This window comes from Psilocybe cubensis, chromosome 13, assembly GCF_017499595.1.
Source record: "Psilocybe cubensis strain MGC-MH-2018 chromosome 13, whole genome shotgun sequence".
In the NCBI taxonomy this organism is placed as follows: domain Eukaryota; kingdom Fungi; phylum Basidiomycota; class Agaricomycetes; order Agaricales; family Agrocybaceae; genus Psilocybe; species Psilocybe cubensis.
In genome coordinates, this window is record NC_063011.1 from 87,719 (window position 1) to 106,747 (window position 19,029).

The 19,029-nt window shown below is 45.7% G+C and overlaps 5 protein-coding genes across 5 annotated transcripts; 3 read left to right on the forward strand and 2 right to left on the reverse strand.

Annotated features, from left to right (window-relative positions):
• Positions 1–848: 848 nt before the first annotated feature.
• On the forward strand, positions 849–2,234 carry JR316_0012764 (L-amino acid amidase; the record flags this gene model as incomplete). The annotated part of the gene is made up of 6 exons (XM_047898383.1): positions 849–974; positions 1,044–1,213; positions 1,348–1,514; positions 1,564–1,870; positions 1,929–2,144; positions 2,201–2,234. 6 exons carry the CDS (start codon positions 849–851, stop codon positions 2,232–2,234), a joined length of 1,020 nt encoding a protein of 339 aa, XP_047741931.1.
• A 1,581-nt stretch (positions 2,235–3,815) lies between these two features.
• On the reverse strand, positions 3,816–5,081 carry JR316_0012765 (uncharacterized protein; the record flags this gene model as incomplete). The annotated part of the gene is made up of 5 exons (XM_047898384.1): positions 3,816–4,055; positions 4,108–4,439; positions 4,489–4,579; positions 4,641–4,732; positions 4,787–5,081. The coding sequence occupies 5 exons, from the start codon at positions 5,079–5,081 to the stop codon at positions 3,816–3,818; spliced, it is 1,050 nt and encodes a 349-aa protein (XP_047741932.1).
• Positions 5,082–10,657: 5,576 nt separating this feature from the next.
• On the forward strand, positions 10,658–11,695 carry JR316_0012766 (uncharacterized protein; the record flags this gene model as incomplete). The annotated part of the gene is made up of 1 exon (XM_047898385.1): positions 10,658–11,695. One exon carries the CDS (start codon positions 10,658–10,660, stop codon positions 11,693–11,695), a length of 1,038 nt encoding a protein of 345 aa, XP_047741933.1.
• A 3,179-nt stretch (positions 11,696–14,874) lies between these two features.
• JR316_0012767 (uncharacterized protein) lies at positions 14,875–17,870 on the reverse strand (the record flags this gene model as incomplete). Its single annotated transcript, XM_047898386.1, is given in 9 exon segments — positions 14,875–15,602; positions 15,659–16,565; positions 16,579–16,818; positions 16,890–16,958; positions 17,018–17,086; positions 17,144–17,278; positions 17,335–17,408; positions 17,468–17,617; positions 17,798–17,870. The coding sequence occupies 9 exon segments, from the start codon at positions 17,868–17,870 to the stop codon at positions 14,875–14,877; spliced, it is 2,445 nt and encodes an 814-aa protein (XP_047741934.1).
• Positions 17,871–18,081: 211 nt separating this feature from the next.
• JR316_0012768 (uncharacterized protein) lies at positions 18,082–19,020 on the forward strand (the record flags this gene model as incomplete). Its single annotated transcript, XM_047898387.1, has 6 exons — positions 18,082–18,103; positions 18,163–18,219; positions 18,269–18,386; positions 18,442–18,635; positions 18,689–18,758; positions 18,810–19,020. 6 exons carry the CDS (start codon positions 18,082–18,084, stop codon positions 19,018–19,020), a joined length of 672 nt encoding a protein of 223 aa, XP_047741935.1.
• Positions 19,021–19,029: the final 9 nt, after the last annotated feature.

The following is a 19,029-nucleotide window of genomic DNA, read 5'->3' on the forward strand; positions in this document are numbered from 1 at the left end:
ATAAAGGTTTTGGGCTGTAAGGTCACCAATAACATAAATCCATGTGCCAAATGTGATCCAGACCCGACCATTTTGATTATCGCATACATTTTATGTCGCATCAGCAAACCTATAAAAAGTCATGTTCCCAATTTTCGGCTAATTCTTTATTCCTTTGTAACTGAAGCATAATATCAGGCAGTTCTATAGAACTATGGCACAAGACCATGCAATATTTCCTTGTTCTGTACACGTTCTGGTTACGTTTTGCTTCTTTGTATATTTTCGTCCGACTTGACGCGAAGCGTCCTGTCATAACCCCGAGACACCCATACCTCCAGATGCTTTATTTATTGACTTTAGACATGTGTTGAGATAACAGAGTGTCCCCTTCCCAAGGGACGTGTCCTGTTGAAGCGGGGCTGCCAGGATGACATTGCACACATGCATCATCCGACGGCAGCCAATTTTGTAACACTGGCACCTATTTAAAGATTTATTGTCGTAGCATCGTGTCAAATTGTTGGCGATAACTCCGAAAAGCTGGCGAGGGGTCATTTCGGAAACATACATCCTACCTGTGGCCGATCCTCCTGAGTTGAGATCCATTTTCGTCACAGTTTATGCTTCTCAGGGTTTCAAGGTGAGCTCGACAGCTTCTATCACCCTTGTTCGATAACTCTAAGTGTGCCTTAATTCCTTTGCAGACATGTCCAAAGAAATAACGCGTCACACGGCCCTCCCTCTACATCTACAGAGGCCGTACTCCTTTGAACCCCGTTGATGGAAGAGTGTGATTGTTCGTTTCACTTCAACACAGAACTCAAAGTCATGCTTCTGTATACATGCAGTTCGCATGGCCCGCCCATATGCCTGCTTCCCAGAAGATGCGCCCAAATCTTCGTTCATTTACGCTCAAAATTGATTTAGAGAAGCTCTTCATCAAAATCTTCGTTCACACACTGGATCCAGCACCTCGATATGATAAATTCTATGTATAGTTCGCTACAAATTAATTGATATTTCTTTTCGACTCCTTTTCGACAGATACTCACAGTTTCAAGATTTTCAACCTTTTGGCCATGGATTCCAATGTCAATTGCGGTACTGTGGACTTCAAAGTGGGAGACGAGACTTTTCACACATGGTACAAAGTGCTTGGATCCCTCAAAAGCGAGAAGACGCCCATCGTCGCTTTACATGGCGGACCAGGCATGACTCACCATTATATGCTGTACGTATGTCATTTTGTATAACGCGCACACTTTGTCACTGATTGTTATTGTGTTAGTCCACACGAAATCCTGTTTACACAATACGGGTCAGTACATCTCATTCTCGAAGAATAAGTCTATTCATCTCGCTCAGGTTCCCTGTAGTATTCTATGATCAAATCGGAAACGGTGCCTCATCGCACATACTGGATAAACCGGATACCTTCTGGACAGTAGATCTATTCATGGACGAGCTAGACAACCTACTCAAGTACTTAGGCATTTATGATAACTTCCTTTTATTGGGCCATTCATGGGGCGGTGAGTATTTCGTATATTGAATGGAATCTGAATTTCATGTAGTTGTTAGGTATGCTTGCAGGAAATTACGCCGCCTCCCGAGCGCCTTCCGGGTTGAAAAAACTCATTATTGCAAACTCTCCAGCATCTATTCCATCGTTTATAGCAGGAACCAACGCTCTGCTTGACCTGTTCCCTGCCGACTATGTTGAACGGGTCAGAAGTCTGGAAGCCGAAGGAAAGACAGATTCGCCAGTGTATCAAACCGATGTCATGGAGTTCTATAAAAAACATGTCTGTACAACAGACCCTTGGCCACAGGGACTTGTCGACTCTTTCAATGCCGTTTCAAAGAATCCCATGGTATATCACTCTATGTAAGTTAACTTGGACCTCATCTGCTCACTAGTTTGAGTAATAACGATGCTTTACTAGGTTCGGTGTCTCCGAGTTTAATATAACAGGAACATTGAAGGACTGGTCGATTGTTGAAATTCTGCATCAAATACCGTATACAACCTTGCTCATAAGCGCTCCTCTCGATGAAGTTCAAGAAATTGCTTTTTTACCTTTCTTCGTAAATATTCCCAAAGTAAAGTGGGTTGAAATCCCTACTTCCACTCACCTCGCTATGTACGAAGATCCAGAAAGGTGAGTTAGTTCGTATTGTTGAGCAATTGTGTAATGACTCGGAGCTCCCTCGTCAGGTACTTCGATGCCATCGTGAAATTTTTCTCTTAAATGCTTATTCATATTCATCTCACCACATATTTAATATATATCGAATTGTATGCATATGATGCCTTCCTCTCCTATAACCAATAAACGATGTTGTTCTACGTGACAAACGGAAAAAATGAGAGTAGATAGGCGGGGAACCACAAGCGTGATATAATCAAAGAAACAACAGTAAAAGTGCCATTATGTATGAGTGTCTAAATGCCATGGATGACTGGGGAGGCAGTGGGAGCTTCAACTCCAGCGTGGCCAAAAAATGTACGTCATACCAGCGTCACATGTGCTCAAAATTGCGGCCCGCGTCGTGCTGTGATGTTCCGGTCTGTTTCCCACACCCCGATAATCCTCTTTTTTATCTTATCTTTTATTTTCGTTTCTGTGGACTTCACCTTCGCTCCGTCCACCCGATACACGCACCCCGTTAGCTCATTTTCTTCATTCTATGTTCCTACTCCTCCATTCTATTCCCCTTGAAACTGACTTTTACTCCACCTTTATGTGTCTTCCAATTAACCCTCTTTTATCTTTTGCTTTGTCTACTTCTTTTGGACACCTTATTCTTTACAGTATAAATACAGCTATGTAGTAGCTAGAAAACCAGCATTGAATACAGAGTCTTCTAACCTGTCTATTCGACCTCTAAGCTCCTTTCGAAACCTTTTCCGTGTGCCGCTACGGAACTGCTGTTACTCTCCGAGTCACAGTAGTCACTAGCGTCACACGTGCCGTGCTTACCAACACTGGTCGGGCGTTACCGGAACGTTGTGTTCAACCCTTGTCCTCCCCCGTTATTGCGTGATTCCAGGACTTGCAAGGAAGGGCATAGCTCCGTTCCCACCAGCCTGATATTTCAATCGTGGTCTTCTTATTTTGAGAGTCGGATGTGACGCTTTCGTTTGTAGTGACTAGAAGTTCAGGTGAGTTCTACTCCTTCCAGTTGTAATATTTTCGTTGAGTTTTCCGTTAGAAGACTTCAAGCGCCTTCTGACGGTGTGCATGTAGAGAGTCACACCGCGCACACCCTTAAACACTCTTATTCTCTATGTTTCGGTACTGGCATTCGTATCTCGGAACTATGCTGGTGTGAGGCTCCCTGTCGTCCGGTGTTTTGGGGTTTGAACACGCATATATGTGCTCCTCGGTCTGGCAGTGTAACTTTCAGCTATCTTGGACAACACTGGTTCGAACGCACGCTCTTATCCGACCTGTGAATGTGTCCGGCCTACCTCGCCTATCGTTGTCACAGGTCCATACGATATAGGCTGTTTCAATTTACTTGCCCACCGGCGTCATATTCATAACCTCTCGCACTTCCCACAGTACTATGGGTCGGGCACTTTGTGTTTCCTAGTTGTTAGGTAACTCATATTGCTGATGGTGGTGAGTTCAGTATCCCGGAAGGACAGGCTGACTGAAAGATAATAAATAATTAGGGACTCTTCAAATGAAAGACCATAAATGCCTTATCTACACTACAAGGCGGGACACCATCAAGCAAACATAAAATCTACGCTACCACGTTCAAATGACAAATAGTGGTCTTTTAAATCATTGAGAACATAGCCATCTTCCGAGCAATGTTACCTAAACGACGTAGGGCTCCGATGAATTCTCAAAAGTCATGTTTTCTTTAGTCTTGACTGCCAGCTTTGAGGAGCTGTGTGGGCCACCATCCAATGTTGCTGAGCGTTCAGTGAGCTTGGACAGCTTGATACCTTTGACCGCACCATCAACACCATTGGTGCTAAGCATGTGTGCTGTTTTATTGGTCGAAAAGGCTTCTCCTGATGCTACGCGGTAAATAATCATGAGAGGTGCGACGATCTGGGGAATCAGGTCAGTTTTAAGTGGTCTTCTATATCAAGTAGCAGCATACCTGGACCTCAGCCAGCACTTGAATGAACAAGTTTGCCAACGGGTGGTTTAATGCAAACGGAACAAGGAACAAAAGCGCGAAGGAGGAGTACAGCAGAGCAGACTCGACGAGCATAGCGGCGACGCCGACGTATTGAGAGCCAAATTTCCTACCCATCACCTTCGAGATTCTCCATCGGAAGAAAAGGAGCCGGATGACGATGGCCACCGTCATGGTCATGTTCAACGCCAGCGAAAGCCAGTAGTATGGAGGGGTGAAATTAACCTTTCCGTTTGTGAGCCAGGGAGACGACTGGGAAGCCGACACTTGGAGAAGCCACATCACTCCCATCGCTGCAGACATAATGAGTCGTTGAGCATTTGATGCTACAGGAAAACTTACTGAAAGAGCCCAGGTAGGCAATTCCTGGAATTGCGACCACCAGAATGGTCGGATAATTGGTGCTGCGATACATGTTGATGCACCTCCAGACCTGTCGTATCACACACAGTCTGTCAATTCTGTGTAATTCATATATCTCGAAATGTCCTTACCATGAGCGCGTCAGCAAACCAGTTCGCAAGAACAAACGCGACATTTCCAAGCTCATCTACAGGAATCGAGAACATGTCGTTCTCAAACGCGGCTGTCAAAATTTTAAACACTTGTGTTCCATAATTCTGAGAAGGTCAACACTTACCAGGACCGCCGGGATAGAGCCTGTAGTCAACAAAGCTGAGTTCTGTCATCCGCGTACATGCAGCAACAAAGAGTGTGCCAAAGAGTGTGATCAGGGACGTATAGGTAAGCAGTGCAATTCTTTGAATGCGATTGCTGCTGTCCATGGTCTTCAGGAGCTGGCGGACACACAGGAAATACATGGTCAGCACAACGCCATATCCAACACCTGTCAGAACTGCGCCGCTAAGCCATGTTCTCTCGCTCAGAAGAGTGAGAGAGTCCTCGAGTGGGATCCATGTCGCGTTCATCGCCATTGTGCGGTTTTCTGGCCAAGATGAATAATAAATGGACTTCGTACACTCGTTTAAATATCTTTCCTCTGGTAGCCATGGCTTGAATTAGTAGGATCCATCTTTCTAGCATTGGAATGCACATAGCTATGTTGGAAGAAACTTGATAGCGTCTGTCTTCGAATTGGATCAATTGATGAATAGCATCTTCAAGATGCCAAGAAGTTGTAAGTAGAAGCTAATCTCTGCCACGATATTCGGACACCCTATAAATTAAAAATAGCTGTGTAATTTATGACACAAAGATTCGGTGAGTTCCGTCCAGCCTCATCTATCCTCGATCGCTTGCAAAAACCAAACAAAAAGGTTGGGCTGTGCTTGAGTAAGCTCAAGTCGGGTACGCAGAGCGGATTGAGCCGCTTACCCAACAAGCCTGCGCTCTCACTGCGGCACAACGTGAAGCCAGCCCAACTCTCGAGAGAAGGTGAGTGTAACCTGTTTCTGTGTATCGATGTCAACAGTCCTGACTAGTGATGGTCATTACGCACTATCATACTCAGGTGGAACGTGTAAGATTTGGATGGGAGAATGACACTCTGGTGCCTCCCAGATGTCGGTTTGCAATGAGCTCGAAGGAACGAATGTAAACTTGGTACGCCAATGATTTCCATCTGCCTGCTACTCGAATGTGTTCCGGATTCTTTCCTTCTGCTAGATAAAATGATGCGCCTCCTATTCTGAACGAGTGCCCAAACGTTGTTCCCCAACCCCAACGTTGTAAAATGTCATTGATCCGTTTGAGGGCTGCTGACCTCACCATTGGCCGTAAGTTTCCTTCTCGATCTGACCATGAAAATAATGGATCCATTGCTCCTGCAGGTGTCACCTTTGCCATGTCCTCTAGTGCCTGGATCGGGCATAGACCTTGCTGTGGTACAACAAAAACCGACTGGATTTCTCCAGGTTTTGCAGTTTTTTGCGGATGGTAAATCCAATCTGGCATACCTCTTTCCGTCTAGATCGTATCCCAAATGTGCGTCTTTCCTTTTCAAATGTTTCTTTGGGTCAAAATTGGTCCTGTTTTTAACCGTTACTTCACCAAATCTCATCATTCCCCAGAACGAGCAGGTTGCTAGTGCCCAGACGCATGCGTCGAATGAATCGGATAAATTCAGTGACAACTTGAGTGCATGTAGCATTGGTATTGTGATTGGCGGCCGTACCGGGCGAGATCTGGACCCGAAAATGTTTTCTAGTCCTCGAAGTGACCATTCAATCCTTTTGTGCTGTTCTCCGGTAAGTGGTTCCGGCCATCCTTGAGCAAGATGCCAGGCTCGTATTCCTGATAAATATTTTGATACAGTTGTTCTTGCAATCGTTTCAAATTTGATCCCATTGGCTACGGTTGGGTCTAGTGCTTTGGGATCTGTAATTGCCCATATGGCAAAGGAATTTAAAACTTCAAAGGGTGCTGGTAAACGCATTGTTTCGGGTACCGAAAATATGTCACAAAAGGTATGGAATTTCTTTATGGCTGAACCTGGGCTTGACGTATCTCGTAGGGATGCATGTGATGCTAAATCTGCAAGAAAACGAATAACCGGGGCATCTATAGTTGTAAGTGGTGGTTGGTTGACTCCTTTCCACAAGAATATCCTCTCGTTTGCTCTGCAGTTAGGGCGTAAGTTTGTGTTTGGTCGCATTTGGTTGTGCGTGTTTTCTTCAATACTTTCATTTGTTTCTCCTAAACCGTTTAATAAATGTGTAGGCTGGATCAGTGCCGATGCAACTGTTATTACACTGGCTGCAGCAAATTCTTCAAATGGTTTGGTAACGTCAGCTTTGATTTCCTTGATGCTTGTGGAAAACCTAATAGGAATCCAGATATATCCCCTCTTGACAGTGAGTCTGAGATATTTGTGCGACTTGGTATATAGATTGCTGATATCCGGATCTTGTGATGAGCTAGTATGGTATAAATGCTCTTCAAGATTATATTTGTCTCGTTGTTTCTTGACCGACCTCCATTGAGAACTGCGACTACGCCTTTGTTGTCTGACCGCACCAAGTAGTGACCTGCTGGTAAGTTCAATTCTTGGACTGCCATTCTCAAAGCTAATTCGACTGCCACTGCTTCCGCCCAACCTATGTCGTATTTCATTCTGGGTCCGACTCTTGTTTCCGGAGACCATTTCCATACTCCCCATAGATTGTGTATTGTAGCTCCAATCCCAAAAGACGTGCTGGCATCTCCCCACCAATTTATATCTTGTGGCTTGGATTTCATTAAAGGTAACTCGTTGGGAGGAATCTCGAGAAGCTCCAGCGTCCATTTTATATCTTTTAGCAAGGATGACGTAGGAAATAGTCGAGCACGGAATGATTGAAATTTTGATGCGAATTTGGAAATAGAAACTAGAAACGGCCGAATAAGCGGATAAATGCTTGAAATGTGGACCAATTTCCCATGTAGGCTTGCCGCTTCCCGAGCTGAATACTTTGTTCCATCCGCTAGCCAAGATTGTAACAAGATCCGTATTTTGGCTAATTTCTCTAAAGGCAAGCTGACCGATTTGGCTTGCAGATTCCACATAAAGCCTGTGTATTGCTGTAATTGTGAGAAAAACCTGATTTTTATCAAGCTCCATGGAACACCAAAACTGGCCGTGAATTTTATAAAGTCTTCTTCCGTCCATGTTTGACCGGGTAAGCGAATCACTAGAAAATCGTCTACCCACTTGATTAATGGGCCAAACCCAGCAGCTATATAGATTGCTACCAGCATATCGGCTATCCAACCAAATACTCCGGCACTTGATGACATGCCAAACATGACAGCACGGTCTACCCACACTCGCCCTTTCCAGTATATGCACAAAGAATTTTGTTGCTCGGGACGTATTGGTGTTATACGGTATGCCGCAGAGATGTCGAATGTTGCCGCCAAGGATTCGGGAGGCAGAGATAGTATCATCTCGGATGCCTTCTCGAATGTGCCCCAAGCTGTTGGAAAATCGTCTGAATTTATCCCTGCATTGACAGAAGTGGTTGAGCCATCTCGAGGATATGAAAGGTCTTGAATCATCCGATATTTCTTGGATGAATTGCCTGATTTTGGAACTAGACCAATAGGTGATGTTCGGAAAGGGCCAATTAATTCCTCTAGCTCCTGGGGTGTATAAGATTGCGAATATCTTCCTGCCTTTTCTTCTTCCTCTATATATGAGTCTATAAAATCTGTGTCGAGCAATGATGATGCGTGATTCTCGAAATAACAAAGTTTTGGATGGCTGTGATTTTATTCCCACGTCAAAACCATGGCGCAACCCTTGTAACACATGCATCCATTCGTTTATAATTCCTAGTGACTTTAGTAATGCTTCACATTTGTCTGCGTTTATTGGTGTTACCACCTGTCTAGGGTCTGATCTTTCATTAGGATGACTTGGCTTTGGGGCAAGCTCGTGCACCGTGGGTACCGTCTCCACATATGCTGCAGCCATGGAAGTTGAAGCAGTTGCCTCCAAATGTGCAGGACGAGTCTTTTGCCCAGTTGAAACAGAATGATTTTCCACTGCCGTTAACAAGTGTGTTCCTTCCTCGACCATTCTCGGTGGTAACTGATGCTGTTGGAATGCCAGCTGCTGTAGTGTTGGCTTTGCAATCTGCTGGCATGTGTCCTGCAAAGCCACATCGAAAGCACAACTGGTTATGTGAGTATAATCCTGTCCGCGCGCGTTTGCCACGATTTGGGCTTGTGAAGTAATCGGGAGCCGACCTGCGTAAAGTGTGACTAGATGATGGCGAGATAGGACCCGATGGCATCGAGTTTGATCCCATGACCAATTGCATTGTATTTCTTGTAGCAATTAATGTTAATGCTTGATGGTCCAATGTGCTTAGATCGTGTGTTACGTGTAGCGCTGCTAGCTCTCTTTGCTGAATATCATATTCGACGGCTATGTTCCAATTATGCGACCTGGCTAAATCGGTTACAATTTGATGGTGTTTTGCTAGGGCTGCTGCTCTTTTGTCTCCGTGATAAAAACGTGTTCTCTCTTCTGCAACCTTAGCTGCTCCTAGCCAGTCCGATAAACTGATGTGCTTCTCGTCCCTTCGATCAAGCCCTCTGGCTGTTAAACCTCCGGCTGCATTTATGAGGAATTCTTCTTCCCCTCTTGAAGCCTTCAAACGAGCCGCCGAGGTCAATGACGTATACGGTACATATTTAAAGCTTGCAAAGGCTTCGTCTACCCTATGCGAGACGGCTGTTTGTAGACCAAATGATTATATCATAGTCAGTAAATTTTCTGACAAACTATGCATTGATACTTTCTAACCAAGCCTATCGCTTGGGGAAACCATTTGCCATCGTGAACGTAATGTTGCCACAATTTCTTTCTTTTCTTTTTTTTTTTTTTTTTTTTTTTCCTTTAGGCCTATCGCCCATATTGTGGCAAACTGGTACTATGCGTCCTCACGAGCTTATCTGCTCGGACTTTACTGCCCCATCCATGAGCCTATCACTCAGGTATGTGTCGGTAGGTTTTCGATGCACCTATCATGCCTTGGCACAATTCGGCCACGATAATACGGTTTCGACTCCTACCACTGACTTCTGCATAGTAAAGAAAAATTCTCACCTATTTCCAGAGAATTGGCTTTGAAGCCGGGAACAATTTCGGGTAATGAAACTTTCTTCTTCACTGAATTAGTTTCCTTGTTCGCTATTGTTTTGGCCCTAATTTGTGCCAATGTTTCTTCGTCAACAAAAAGGTGCCGCGCAGGTGTGATATCATCTTGAATTTCGTTACGGTCCTGTTGTCTAAGAGCTTCCACCTGTGCTAATAATCGTTTAATCTGCTCCGCTCTATCTGTCCTGTCATGATTGATCTGTTGAGTGTTTGCCTCGCCCGTTTGTGGATCTAACAATGATGGACTTGAAGATAACCTGCGAGGTTGTGTAGCTGGAGGTGGATCTTGCGTGTCTCCATCGTGCGATTGTATTGTTTCCGAACGTTGTGTGTTTTCGTTTTCTTCATTCCTGTCTTCTCTACGGTTTGTATGAAGCCTCAAATTGAGGTGTTGGTGCGATGAGTGTGATTGTGAGTTATGACTCATTTTCAAAGAAAGTCAACGAGCAAACGATGCGAAATGGTAGTTATTCGAACAATGAACAGAGCTAACGATTGAATTTGAATGGTTTGAATATGATGGAAAGAGAGAAAAAGTGAACGTGGGAACTGATATTGCGATCTGTGTTGCCGCTCGGCTGGACGCTGGTGCTTGTTTACCTGCACCTTGCTACACCTTGATCTATCTCCCCGGTACTTGTGTTCTGCTTGTGCTAAATCAACACATCATTAAGAATCCTCCGTGATGAGAATAGAGCCTCACTCTCTTCCATTGTCATCATATTGCACATGGCTGGTCATCCATCCCCAAGATGCCGTCCCCCTTTGAAACCGGTACACGTCAATGAATTACCACATATCGAAGATGGGAGAATGCGCCGTCGGACATACCCTCGTTTCCCCGCGGAATGAGATTAAACCACTACGAACAGTCACTGGGGACTAAATCACTGAACCTTTAACACCATGCCATCCATCGTCGACCTCAACCTTCCAAAATTATTAGTGCGCAAAAAAGCAGCAGAGTGCTCAGAAGATTCATCCAGTAAAGAGCTGTTGCTCGAATCAGAACAGCGGGATGCTGAACGTGATGAATCAAAACCCTTTTTCCAGGATACACATTCATCGGCTTCCTTGCTCAACACATTCTGTGTGCTGGTCTGTATTGCCTGTGCAACACTCAGCTGGTACAACTCCTTCTCCCACCCCCTTTCCGTCCAGAATGCACCTTTTCCTACCGATAATTATCGAACGGTGCACAGGAGCAAGTACAACAGCCTGCGTCGTCCCTCGCCCTTCATAGGATTTGACTATCTTCCGAGATCTAAGCCTGCTAAACCTCGACGTCTAGTCAACTTTCCAGTTTCAATATCCCTTGTCAATGCTTCTAACGTCGACCAAGTATTCAGCGACGACCCAGGGTCAGAATGGACAGAGACTGGACTCATTTCGCGGGAGGACAGAACCGTAATGATTAGCCCCTCTGTAAGCACCTTCCATGTCGGTTCCATGGACCAAATTACTTACATAATTCGATTGAAGGTTAGTACGATCGTCCAGTTTAGGGCGGTAGACTACGGCATGGAGCGTTGTATACTCACCATTCGGATGTCATCCGCGACTACGGATGTCCTCGATGTCCCTAGGGGTGTTTCAATCCATCGGTTAGATGCATCTCATGGCCCTCTTGATTTGAAAAAATTGTCGTATTCCAACCGTCCCACTCGAATCTCTACCATGGGCGCCTTGCAAGTATCTCCCGGTACTCTCTCGGACTGGCAAACGGAGTTCCATTGTATGTGGGATACTCTACACATTTTCGAGTTTGGGTACACGGGCCAAGCGATTGATGAATATCGTGACAATAGTACCTTTACCATCCAATGGTCGCAGAATAAGGAGGAGGAAGATCCTGATACTGGTACGTCATCTACGATGTATTCATATTGTTCTTGTACCGATATCCTACTAGCAATATTTTTGGTGCAACGGGAATCGATTTGACTAGAATCCAATCTCTTCGACATAATGAAAATTAGACATGGAAGAAACAGTAAATACAATATCCTAACTGATGCCTCTGTTAAAGGCAACTACAATTTTTCTGCAAGTGAAGCACGGTAAGGAACCTCAATGAGTCAAATCGCTTCTCAAACCAGTCACTGTCAAGTAGCCTACCGTAGGTCGAAATCCTTGACGTCTTATAGCCCCAAGACCAGAAATCTCAGACCCTTGTAAAATGTCACCCTGAAATTGAAAACATATTTTAGATTCAACGCAATAAACGGTCAACCAACCTTCACAGTGGCAGTCTATTCTTCTACTTGTTAGATCTAGATGGCGACATCATCACTTTTTCAACAATACTGAACACGAGACCATGCTTCCTGAGACTATGTATAACATTAGAGGCACATTGGAGGGTGCTGATAGTTCGTGAGACGGAAATGATAAGCGCGAACAGAGTCAAGGAAAAGTTCGAAGTAGTCACATGCCCCTTGCACGGAGATGGCGGGTATGTGAATGACTTTGGGCGCATGGGCGAATCATATTCGAACTGTTCGGTGTATTGATAATCTGCCTGCTTCCGCACAACTCTGCCTACCTGGGGAACTGCACTCACCAAAGATGTATGTGCTACAATACTCACGCAAATCGGCCATATAGAAATACGGTATAATGTACCTTACAGTCCTCATAGATGTAGACCCTACATGCCTGCTAACCATGAACCGTACATTCCATCTTCCTAAAACAGTCATCAAGACCTAAATATCTTGCTCACGGCAAACATAATTTATCACTCAAATGTCCGCACCTACCGCATTTCCAATTTAATCTGCTGAAACATTCTATGATAAGCTTGTTGATCCACTCCCGGGCTGCTGTATGGCATGGAATGGGCCTCATTACATGTGGGCTCAATAAATGTTGTCATAGTTTGATATCAAGCAAGACAACACTGCCATGGTCTCGGAAGGTTAAAATTTCTGGGCACAGCCGAAATTGCTGAGGACAACCCTAGATGTTACGTGCACCCGAAGTCAGGTCAGGGACTCGAACTGTGGTGAGCTCGAGAATTTGGTGAGGGACTCACAATGTTTCGTGCACCAGAATATGTGTGAGAGACACGAAATGTGTCGCGCAGTGGAATTTGTGAGAGGACGCTGTGAGGGATGCCCCTGAGTTTGTGTGAGGGAATCGAAATGTGGTGAGTGCCAGAATTTGTGTGAAGGACTCACAATGTTTTGTGCACCGGGATTTGTGTGAGGGACGCGAAATGTGGGGAGTTCCAGAATCTGTATGAGGGACTCGAAATGTGTCACGCAGCGGAATTTGTATGAGGGACTCGAAAAGAGCGGAGTGCCAGAATTTGTGCGAGGGACTCGAAATGTGGTGAGCGCCAGAATTTGTGTGAGGGATGCACCTGAGTTAGTGTGAGAGCTGTGAAATGTGGTGAGCGCCAGAATGTGTGTGAAGGACTCACAATGTTTCGTGCACCGGAATTTGTGTGAGAGCCGCGAAATGTGGTGAGCGCGAGAATTTGGTGAGGGACTCACAATGTTTCGTGCACCAGAATATGTGTGAGAGACACGAAATGTGTTGTGCAGTGGAATTTGTGAGGGGACGCTGTGAGGGATGCCCCTGAGTTTGTGTGAGGGAATTGAAATGTGGTGAGTGCCAGAATTTGTGTGAAGGACTCACAATGTTTCGTGCACCGGGATTTGTGTGAGGGACGCGAAATGTGGGGAGTTCCAGAATCTGTATGAGGGACTCGAAATGTGTCACGCAGCGGAATTTGTATGAGGGACTCGAAAAGAGCGGAGTGCCAGAATTTGTGCGAGGGACTCGAAATGTGGTGAGCGCCAGAATTTGTGTGAGGGATGCACCTGAGTTAGTGTGAGAGCTGTGAAATGTGGTGAGCGCCAGAATGTGTGTGAAGGACTCACAATGTTTCGTGCACCGGAATTTGTGTGAGAGCCGCGAAATGTGGTGAGCGCGAGAATTTGGTGAGGGACTCACAATGTTTCGTGCACCAGAATATGTGTGAGAGACACGAAATGTGTTGTGCAGTGGAATTTGTGAGGGGACGCTGTGAGGGATGCCCCTGAGTTTGTGTGAGGGAATTGAAATGTGGTGAGTGCCAGAATTTGTGTGAAGGACTCACAATGTTTCGTGCACCGGGATTTGTGTGAGGGACGTGAAATGTGGGGAGTTCCAGAGTCTGTGTGAGGGGACTCGAAATGTGTCACGCAGCGGAATTTGTATGAGGGACTCGAAAAGAGCGGAGTGCCAGAATTTGTGCAAGGGACTCGAAATGTGGTGAGCACCAGAATTTGTGTGAGGGATGCACCTGAGTTAGTGTGAGAGCTGTGAAATGTGGTGAGCGCCAGAATGTGTGTGAAGGACTCACAATGTTTCGTGCACCGGAATTTGTGTGAGAGCCGCGAAATGTGGTGAGCGCGAGAATTTGGTGAGGGACTCACAATCTTTCGTGCGCCAGGATTTGGTGTTGGAGTCACAATTCTTCGTACACCGGAATTTGTGTGAGAGACACGAAATGTGTCCCGTAGCGGAATATGTCCAACAATTACTGGATTTTTCAACTATTACAGGTAACAATTTCACGTGTCCCTCCATGCATGGTAAGCTAATTCCTACATTTCGTCGTCGGCATCGTATCCTTCGTCGAAGGAGTCCTCAAATTCTCCATATTGCGCGACGCGGTAGGCTGTCAATGGCCTGGAACCGTGGTGGTGAGGCGGTACGAATGTCCCGGATAGTGAAACAAAATGCCGCGTTACCGGCTGGCATTTGCCGATGGACTTCATCAAATTCAGATGAAATACAGAAATGAAGAGAGAACGGTCGTGTGGCTAAACTCAGGCATATGCCAGAAATCTCTCCTAACCTCGAAAATGTGGCATACACCATATAACTTGGTTAACCACAGAATGTGGCATGAGACAATATTTGAGTGTCCAGCTAAACTCCTGCATATGGCATAATATACAATACAGATTATAAATGTTGCGTGTACCACATTATCGTCAACACATAAAATTTTGCATGTGGCAAAAAGCCAGTATCTTATTGTCGTCTACTTGGTCTATACAGTACAAGTTTACTTCGAATGCCAATAAATTTCCTCACTACAAATTTCAACTCTATATAAAAGCTAATTACTGGGACATAGCGCTCGACTCTCCAGCCTGACCTTGCTTTGTTGCTGCCTCAGCCGCCTCCCGTCTCATCCTTTCCAGCTCTGCTTCTCTCTGCGGAAAAATTATCCTCATTTCAATTCCCGTCTTCTCTTCCCACTTCTTCGCAAGCCTGGTGATACTCAAATCCAACAATCTCACCTCTCGTTCAAACTTGCGAATGTCTCTGGGTCGGTTAGGGTCGTAGATGTCGTCCGCTGTGAGCAAAGACTGTTCTTTGAATACTTTGATCAGGAAGGATCGATGCCGCGGCTCAAAGACATCCCCTTTCATGGGTTCCTCTAACCCCTGTAGCGATGGAAGTGGCGATGAAATGGTTAGAGTCTTCCAAAAGTAAAACTCCAGCAAGACATCGTCAATCAAGCATCCGCATGACATATAACCTGTTTCCCTCAGGGGCGTTGCTGCATCCTCGACTCGGTATCGATATACGGGTTTCTTAGGGACTCCCCGAACTCTGTAAAGGCCTGGTCCGTTGTCGAAAAATTTGGTTTTCGGGTACCTTTTATGGAAACGGCAGATGAGATTACCATGCGAGGTCATGTGAATGGCGATAGCCACGCGTCTTGATTCGAAGCACTTCTCAGGAAGTAGAGATTGGACATGACGAAGTGATCGACGATATTTTGGACGGAAATCCTGCAAGTTTCCTGTCTTCTCAAAGCGGGCAATAGAGCGCACAATATCATCTACAATGCAGTAAATCAGTCAAAGAAAAATCTAATCAACAAGAGAGGCAGCTTACCACAATATTCAACCCGCTGAATTGGTGTCATAGCTGCCCAATTGGCCTCCTCCTTCATATCTTCCTCACAATCCCACTCATCGACCCTAAACTCTCGAAGGCCCGTCGCATTTGCCTCCTCCTCCTCCTTCAGCTCATCGCTGTAAACAACCTCCAGCATGAGACGCTGAGCCTTGGTCCTCTTCCTGCCAATAGTGGGATCGAATTTGGTGCTCGATTTGCGCTTTGAGGACTTGCTACCCTCCCCATCACCTTCAAATGACCCCTCAGACAACGACGATTCATCATCATCCCCAGACCCGTTTTCTGTGGTGTTAGCCCTGCTAAATGCCTTGTCGCCGCCGGAAGATTTCGTAATTCTAGCCTGTCTAGAAGCCTTGGCAAACTTTGACCGAATGGTTGTTCCCTTTGAAGCTTTCTTGGACTTGGAGGATGCCAGTTGCTGAAGCTCTAGCTTGACGGCATCGATCTCTGCCATGAGAAGATTTCTCTTCCGCTGATACTCAGGAAGATCTGCCACTGTCAGCCTCGAGAACTCCGCCTCGCCCTCATCTCGCTGCTTGTCGAGGATCTCTTTCCTCTTGAGGAGATGTTTGCGTCGTTCGTTGGCAGTAAAGGATCGTTCTCCTTCAGCAATAATGTTTTGTATTTCGCTGACTCTTTTCTCAACAGCGTAAATAGCAGCATAGCCCGAGTCAATCTCTCTCAGCTTCAAACGTATCTCGTCCATTGTGCGCTGTGCTGGCGCACACAGTTCTTCTTCTAGTGTGTGAATCTTCTGTAAGAGACCTGAACTCTCTGCGGTGCACTGGTCTAACTCCTTCTGAAGGTTTGGAGGAATGGGGAACATGGTTGACCCACCCACAATCTGGATTCCAAATGAGTCCATGTTCGTCACAATACAGTCCTGTAAAACTCACATTCAAAATTGGTGCTTCTCCATTTGAACCCAACGCTTCTCGCCTCCCGGAATCAATTTGAATTGGACGTGCGTCGCCGGATATGAGATCCTGGTGAGGTGGCGTTGCTGCATTAACAACTCCAGCCGGGAATCCAGATATCTCGATAGTCATCTCATGGCGAATAGACGTGTCGGCTGACTGGGACGGTAGCGAGAGCGCTTTCAAAACCGGATCGATGTTGGCATCATCAACGGTGGACTACGTGATTGGTGAGTAAAATATTTAGTTCATTCATTGTCCATGGAAAATATAACACCGTAATGACTGACCTTGATAGCAGATTCCGTCACTGGGCCTTTGTACACCACACTGTTGGTAGGCGCACAAGGTTCGTCATCCTAAAGCAAATCAGCAGTTAGTGAGTGGCCTAATGCATATTAACATAGCGATTACCGACCTTTCTGGGAGGGCCGGTCACTGGCTCTTTCTCCGCTGGCATAGTTTCCTCGACTTGATTTTCATCGATCTGAATGAGAAAATTTGTCGCATTAGTAGCATATCCACAAGTACAATAATGACTTACAATTGTACGATCCCATGTCTTAGGTTGTAAAATAGTAGCTGGGGCTCCCGTAGTTTGTTCCACAGGCGCAAGAGGAACCTTGGAGATAGTGGATGCAACTATAGCAGCTAAATAACTGGTCGCTGAGCTGGTTGACTAAGGGCAATAAATGAGGCAATAAGGAACACTTTTTCATACAAAAACTAGCATACCATGAAGCCTGCGGTTGTTTCCAGATTTGAAACGCTGTCGAGAGTCTCTTGATTGATCTCTTTACTTTTGCGATCTTGATATAGACAACAAGGTTAGTTGATTCATTGGTGAATTATACATAGTGGGACCTACCTTTGAGAAGAGCGGTCAATGATTCTTTGGCGTCCTTGAACTCCTTATGAATGTCCTCCCAATTTGCAGGGCGATTCTCCCTGCGTTTCTTGTGAATGCGATGCCAGGCGGCAGTCGCTGTCTCCAGCCTAATATTGGCAGCTGCGATAGCTAAAAATAACAGTTAAGTAGGCCAATCCGTACAGCGAAACAATTCAAAAACACACCAAGGTCCCCCTCCATAAATTCTGGCTGCACGACGTAAAGAAAATTCTGGCTGCGCGACGTAAAGATTGATGCTAGCGGAAGTTCGCAAAGTTTCTGAAGCAATTCGGAATGTGAAATTCTTACCTTCTATCGCTGGACTACTTCGGATGGTCTCGACTCCAAGACAATGTTGAGCGATGCATCGGATGCCATGCATTTTGCAAACCTTCATCGGACCTCAAGGCGTATGGACATCTGTGCCCGCTTTGGTTCCCATCAGAAGATCCACAAATTATCCCCGTTTGGACGACCGAATGGGTCATCATTGCTGAACCACAGGAACTTAAAGGATACATCGTTGGCGGCGTCAGCCAGGAGCACTCTTTCCCTTACAACTTCGCTTTCTTGAATTCCCCAACCCTTGACTTATGTCTCAGCTTGCGAAAAACAGTACGTGGGAGGCATGATAGCTGGCAAATTAACTGACTTATTCATCTGTTCTGATCCAGGGTGTACATGTTTCTCGCTCGCTGCGATGGAAAAACAACTTTCTGTCTTGAACTCAGGTAAGCTCACTACATGCTTCAAAAGATCTATATACTGACGGTGTTGTAGATTGCACCTGTCATGTTGCTGGAACAACATGCTTACGTCCCGGACACTTTCTCCCCCCCGAGGTGGAACGCTGGTACAGTGTGGTAGTTGGTCGCCGCCCTGGCCCAGTTCAAGGACGGTACGTACATACTCATTGTGTCTATCCAGTTATGCTTATAAAACATTGTTCTTAGGGCTGCCGCACTTGATAATTACACCGGAATCTCTGGTGGTCATGCACTGTTTTGCCCATCGGAATTGATTGCTAAAGCCCATTTCTATTCGGCGTTGGAGCGTGGGGAGGTGGTAGAGGTTGTTCCCCCGGTTCGTACCGTGCTAAATCGTGAAGATGTATCCACCTGTACTGGATTTCGTCCTGAAGATCCATGTACGTGCAATCTGCTGCTCTCCACCGCTTCAATGACTGATTTTGTGGCATAGCAACTCCTGAGGTTGGAACATGGACCCTAGTCATTGTTGGTCGGGAGCCAGGCATCTTTTCTTCGACGTAGTAAGTTGAAATCAAACCTTTATCTCAAACAGAACCTTACCTATTGTTTAGTCGCCCCCAAGGCAGCATTGTGCATCTCAACATCCAAGGGATTCGTGGTTCCCAAACCAAAGCCCTCCCAACTAGGACCGACGCCGTTAACAAGTTTCTACAGCTTGTGGATGCTGGTGAGGTGGTTAGGGTCTCCGGTGACAGCAATTTGCGCATTGCGCATACACCTGAGACGTATCTCGAGCTTTGTAGATACTGCCAGAACATGTAAATTGGTCGC